The 6,190-nt window shown below is 39.4% G+C and overlaps 1 protein-coding gene across 2 annotated transcripts; it reads right to left on the bottom strand.

Annotated features, from left to right (window-relative positions):
- Positions 1 to 2,497: 2,497 nt before the first annotated feature.
- Positions 2,498 to 5,861, bottom strand: LOC125196236 (uncharacterized). 2 transcript variants are annotated; one of them, XM_048094666.2, is made up of 3 exons: positions 5,573 to 5,861; positions 4,143 to 4,433; positions 2,498 to 3,885 (listed from the first exon to the last, which is right to left on the bottom strand). In XM_048094666.2, the coding sequence occupies exons 1-3, from the start codon at positions 5,720 to 5,722 to the stop codon at positions 2,731 to 2,733; spliced, it is 1,596 nt and encodes a 531-aa protein (XP_047950623.1). In that variant the 5' UTR covers positions 5,723 to 5,861; the 3' UTR covers positions 2,498 to 2,730. The 2 variants fall into 2 exon arrangements, with proteins under 2 accessions (XP_047950623.1, XP_088913903.1); XM_089057777.1 differs by having other exon boundaries at positions 5,450 to 5,577.
- Positions 5,862 to 6,190: the final 329 nt, after the last annotated feature.

The raw sequence follows: 6,190 nt of genomic DNA, 5'->3' as shown, positions 1-6,190 counted from the left end.
AAATACATTGATGTGAAATAGTGTTAAAAATGAAAAAAAGACAAGAAATGTAGACTAATTTGGAAGAATGGATTATCTTATACTACTACTTTTGTTACACAGAAGAAAGGAAGAGTGCAATATATAGTTTGTTGGAAAAGATTGTCAAAAACAGGGTTTTTAGACAATGGATAATGTTTTTTTTTCCGAGTTAAACTCACATGTCTTTGTCCAGGACAAAACTCGTATCACCTTTGCTTGACCGCCCAAAATAAGTTTTGAATACACCACATTACATTGTGGATAATTATTGATATAAGAATTACTATCTCTTTATGTTGTACTACTATAAATTTTATACTAGTACTTATAGTGGCCGTTCGGTTGGTGCAACCGTAGAATGTGCACTATGTAATCCTATGTTCAGTTAGTAAAATTGGACAACTAATTAATCCATGATATTATCTTAGATTGATAATCTTTCCATTATGAGTCGCAGCCGTACCTAGAGATGTCAAATGGGCCGGGCCGACCCAGCCCAGCTCGGGCCCGGCCCGGTATGGCCCGGCCCAGGCCCGGCCCACCAATGAAACAGTGCGGGCTTGAGCTGATTTCAGTAGATTAATCGGGCTCCAATTGGGCCTTTTTACAAACCCAGGCCCAGGCCCACTCAAAGCCCGACCCAGGCCCAGGACCGGCCTGAGCCCAGGACCAGCCGAGGCCCGGTCCAAGCCCGGCAGAATATAACTTATGCACTTAATTTTATATTATTAGTTATTTCAATAGAGTTATCTCTGCATATACTTATATCAATCTTATGTGTATAAATATATTGCGTGAATATATGTATTATGTACATGAGTGAAAAGTGAATATTATTCATACATAATTACATACCCAATAACCATATCCCGTAGTTAATTTATTATTAGAATGATTATGAAGTATTATATTTGTATATTTGTCATTGACTTTTTAAAAAAAAGTGCATCCTAGAATTGATTGTATAACGTGTTATAATAATTTTGATTTGCATAATTATAGAAATTAGTTGTCAATGATTTATCTCAATCAAATATAGTTCCATAAATATAATGATTGATTAGTTATTTAGATGTATATAATATATGTATATGTATATGAGTATGAAAATTGATTGGATATATGTATTTGTATATTTCATGATAATCATAGATTTTATTAATGAAATTATGCAAAATAATCAATTAATTTAATTACTCAACCTAAATAAAAACTTATAACAAATATATTTCCATTTTGATTTGCATAATACTAATAAATATTAATTGTTAATTGATTTGCATAATTATAGATATTAGTTTTTTATAGATTTATCTCCATTAAAAATAGTTCCATAATTATAGTATTATAATTCCTAAATTTGTGGGTATTTATGCGTGTGTAATTTATAAATATAATACACAAAATTTGTGTGAATATATAAAACTTCATGTATGCAAAATCTTGATTCCTTATTTTGTGGGAATATGTATTTATATACATCATTAGTACTATTCAAGTAGAGATTAATAGTATTATTTAATTAGCACAATAAAAAATTTTGAACTTGGCCCAACTCAGCCCGGCCTACTTACCAACTTGGCCCGGGCTTGGGCTGGGCTCATTCTATATATGAAAACCTAGGCCCGGCCCGGCCCGACCCGGCACATACATGGGCTCAAATACTGTCGGGCCTCACCGGGCCCGAGCCGGGCTGGGCTGGGCCGGCCCGACCCACTTGACATCTCTAGCCGTACCCCTGCAACAAAAACAGTATGGGGAATGATTAAACTTTAGTTCCATTTTTGCCCCCTATCGTTTCCTTCATCGTCAACTACACCGGTCAGATTTAGATTTTGCCGCCTTGGAAAACTCTGTTACTTTATCGATTCCCATGTCTCAGGCGGCGACGGCGGTGCTGCACCAGCAAATTGGTGATTTTCGCCGGCAGAGACACTGAGGTGATGGAGCTGTTCGATCGCAAATCAAATCGGGGAGGGGAGGGGGGAGGGACGTGATTGGGATGATTGAGGGCTCTCCAATCAAAGCAGGCGGTGGTTTGGATGGTTTTTTGCTGGTCGTGCCGCCGTGCTGAGCCGGCGGTGAGGGAGAAGCCGGTGCGGAAGTAATTTGTGGACGGAGGGATATGAAGGGTATATTAGTAAATACGTGTTAAGTAATTATATAAATTAAATATATTTTAAAGCATAGGAAGAATGTCAAATCAACCGAACACTTTTTATTTATCCAATATTCAATCTACATTTATCCCATACTTAATCCCCATATTATTTTGTCATGTTAACCGAACGTGGCCATATTTTACAGTGACTAGGCCCCTCGGATCTGCAGGTTTTAATAAGCTAGGGGATAGATACATATTTTGGACTATTAATTAATATAACTAGAGATATAACAGGAAAATCAAATTTGTAACTAAAATAGTACTTTCCAAGTATAGATTGATTATTATCTTGAGCAGTTGTGTTTTGTGATGTAGTAAGAAAAAGTGGAATAGTATACAAATATATTAAGTTGTACAAACAAATATTTTGCGGGTGCCATTACCAAAAGCTAGCACCATCGCAAATTAGCATAAACAACATTAAGGGAAGGAGATTACAGATATAAAAAGCATCTCCACTCATCCCTTTATCTAACAATCCTTTATTCCTTGCACTCTAAAAACGGAAAAACTACAAAACTCTTGCACAGGCTGTAAGCATGCTTTCACCATCCTCTATGAGAGCCTGAAGAGTGTCCATTAAACCTATCGAGAACCGCATTGAAATCGACAGTCTGGCCGCTTTCTTCCAGCCTCTGGATGATGCTGAGGACATGCTCACTTCTGTAACCCATGCTCACCAGCTTCTCGATCAACTCGTTGTAAGGATGGGTGCGCATGGGCTGTGGGGGAACCATCGCACTATTGCTGGGAACACGGGGTGGGTGGCTCTGCTGGGGAGGGTAACTACCTTGTTGGAACTGAGCCTGTGGAGGGTGGTGATGTGTTCTTCCTGGCTCGCCATCGAAGACCACATAAGTATTCCCAGGCGGAAGCTGTGGGCGAGGCCCACCAGACGTGTAAACACCTTCCCCTGATTGCGGTGCATACCCGTTCTTGAGCTTTGGAGGTTGTTGTTGCATTGTTTTGCCAGCAGCGTTGTACCCGCAAGCCATTCCATCAGAACCTGCTGAACCAGGACGAGATGCTCCGCTGAATGACATCTGCATGTGTATGCTACCGGGAGGCATTTCAACAGGTGACTGATTCGGCTGACCTGGCAGATAGGAAGAAAAAAGCATTGGAGAGGAGGCTCGAATCTGTGGTTGCATAGCTGGCTGTTGGTTGGACTGAATGGGCTGCTGTAGCTGCTGCTGGGACCACTGCTGTTGGTAAGGAGGTAACAACTGAACTTGTGAGCCCATGTTTCCCTGTGGTTGGGATGGCTGGGGTGCCATCCTTGAGAGATCTTGACCTTGAGATTGTATCGGTATGTACTGAGTCTGAGATGGTTGGGATTGGTGTGGAATATTGGCCATCTGTTGGGGATTCATGTAATACGCCTGTACTTGCGACATACTTTGGGGAGGCATAGATGATTGGGGCGCGACTGAGGGCTGCTGATGCTCAACCAGCCGAGTGGGGAGGGAGGGCTGTGGGGCTATTTGGTTAGGTAGTGCAAGTGCCAACTGCTGTTCTTGAAATTCTGAAGAGTTCTCGGTCTTTTTGGGCTCAGAAGCGGGTGTTGAAGTTCTCTCCTTGTTAGGTTGTTTATTACTACCCAAACCAGATTCCCTTTGTGCAAGCTGAAGTTTGGCTAATTCCTTCTGAGTATCTGAAAGTTCCTGCTTATCTCTTAAGATCTGCACGGATCTGTGTACCTGTATTCCCTTAATTAGTTCTCAATCAGACGGAGCGGGTTGAACTCATTGAAGTAAATCAGTTCATAGGAGAAATGAACAGTTAATGCCTGAGTGTGACAACTGAGAAAATCCATATGATGACCTTTTTCAATGTTCAAAGGTAAGATAAAACCCAATGTCCAATAATATCCATCAATGTACGGGTTATGAAATAGAAATTTGAAAATGAAATTAGCTTCCATCAATTTGAAAAGAAAATTGATGCCTGCACATACCTCTTGAATATGTTTTTCCAGAGATCTGAGCTTTGAATCCGACTCTCCACAATCACGAACCCAGTCAGAATGCATTTCTCCAATCGATTTGTCCAGATTGTAGCAATATAATTCCAACTGTGACAACCGTGAACTAATTCCCTCAAGAAAACGTGTGACATTATCAGTGTGTTTCTTCATGCTGTTTTCAACAGTATTGGTGACACCTTGACTATAAGAAGATTCTTCAGGGGTAAAGTAAGTTGCGGCTGTAAAAACAGATGATCTCACCATTCTGCTTTTGTTTACCTCCTAATTAGTTCAGAAAGAATAGTTACAAATTGCAATGCTTGACTGAACTTGATTCAATAATTAAACAAATAGCAGCAGCAACTAGTCCATTCCAACACACACATGAAAACTACTATTGCACCACAAATTTATCAAGTAACCATCATCAGTTAAAGCAATCACAGAGAATGTAATACCATGTCCAGGACTTGTTCGGCCCCTGCATCCTTATGTTAGTAACATGTTACCAAAGAGGAACAAATTGCTTAAAAAACTGAAGTGACTATGTCTTCAATTTCTGTTTCTTTTATGTAAGGAGGCAACTAAAAGCTATTCCCTCCGTTCCACAGTAACAGAGGCATTTCGTTTTGAACACTCATTTTGAAAAAATAATAATAAATAGTTAAAGTGGAGAAAGAGTAAAGTAAGAGAGAAAATATTGTAGATAAGACTCTTCACTACATTATTCTCTCTCTTACTTTTACTCTCTCTCCACTTTAACTATTTATTAGTATCATTTTTTCAAAACGAGAGCTCAAAACGAAACGCCTCTATTACTGTGGAACGGAGGGAGTACTACTTTGAAACTAAAATTCCACATAAAAGGCCATCTCATATTCAACTCCATGGTTACATTGTGTGAAAATGTTTGAACAGACACACTGCATCCTTGCACAGGAATAAGCACCCAGCAAACTATCCTAGCCTCATTATAATTAATCTGGTTTGAGTCCACAAAAGTTCAAAACTTTTCTAGATTTCAACATACAAATCTAAAGACCTTAACACATAGTCAGCCTTCCTACCTCAACACAATATGCTCTCAGCCTATCCCCTTCTAGAGCCAGATAATTTCATTCTCATTACAGTTATCTGAGTGCTCAATCTATTAAATTAACACAGCTCGCACAAACAATATGGTTACACATTCACCATCAACAAGAAGGATGTTTCCGCCTTATAGTCTGAAATAAATGAATACAATCGAATAATATAAAAATTCCATTTAAAGCTCCCGACCTGATCAATCTCAATACCTTTAATAAAATGCCAAACCCTAACTGAGATCCCCAATCCAACAGGCGGAGGAAGCAAATCAGGACAATACACAGAAAAATCTCCGATGCACCAATCCGCAAGGGGGAAATATTTTAAATTACCTTAGGTGAATTGTTTGCAATGGATGGATCAGAATGAGCAGCATTATTCCCATCTTGATATCCGTAATCCTCGTAGGAACAGAGGATATCATCCGACCCGAAATCGAAAGATTTGGAGTCCGAATTTGGACCGCGACCCGATGATGCCATAGCTACTCACGGGTTTTGGAGAGAGGGATAGAAAGAAGACTGGAGAGTAGAGAGAGGAAAAAACTACTCCTATATATTGGCAGTGAGAGTTAAGAGGCAGGGTTTTATTTTGCTTCGGAGCTGTTGAAATCGCTGCGTAGAATTGAATTGGAATGGAAAAGCAAATTAGCCACCAACAGTGTGTGATAATGAAAACGTGTTTTCAATTGAAACTCGTGCGTCGCAAAATCTGGATAAGCCGCACCGACTTCAATCATTAATCCGACTTTTTTTTCCTTTCTCTTTTAATTTACGAAAAGTTGTTAATTACTTACTCCGTCTCCCATAAGTTGTCACCATTTGATCCGACACGGGCATGAACGGACACAGTAAGAGAGAGGAGAGGCTTAAGTCCTCACCCAAATTTTTGTTTTTATTTTTTTCTACTGTAATTTTAATGAAAAATTTCAAAAAATACGTTTAGCCCTT

Source organism: Salvia hispanica, chromosome 4 (assembly GCF_029641045.1).
Source record: "Salvia hispanica isolate PSC_SH4W2 chromosome 4, Shi_PSC_v1, whole genome shotgun sequence".
Classification (NCBI taxonomy): Eukaryota; Viridiplantae; Streptophyta; class Magnoliopsida; order Lamiales; family Lamiaceae; genus Salvia; species Salvia hispanica.
Note: the sequence above shows the minus strand (reverse complement) of the source record. Positions and strands in the feature narration are given on the sequence as shown.

What these genes read in the sequence shown, in the direction of transcription:
- LOC125196236 (XM_048094666.2), bottom strand. Translation starts at nt 5,722, where the DNA reads ATGGCATCATCGGGTCGCGGTCCAAATTCGGACTCCAAATCTTTCGAT. An exon ending in TTGCAAACAATTCACCTAAG is followed by an intron (nt 4,434 to 5,572) that starts GTAATTTAAAAT and finishes TGAACTAATTAG; the next exon opens with GAGGTAAACAAAAGCAGAAT. An exon ending in TGGAAAAACATATTCAAGAG is followed by an intron (nt 3,886 to 4,142) that starts GTATGTGCAGGC and finishes AAGGGAATACAG; the next exon opens with GTACACAGATCCGTGCAGAT.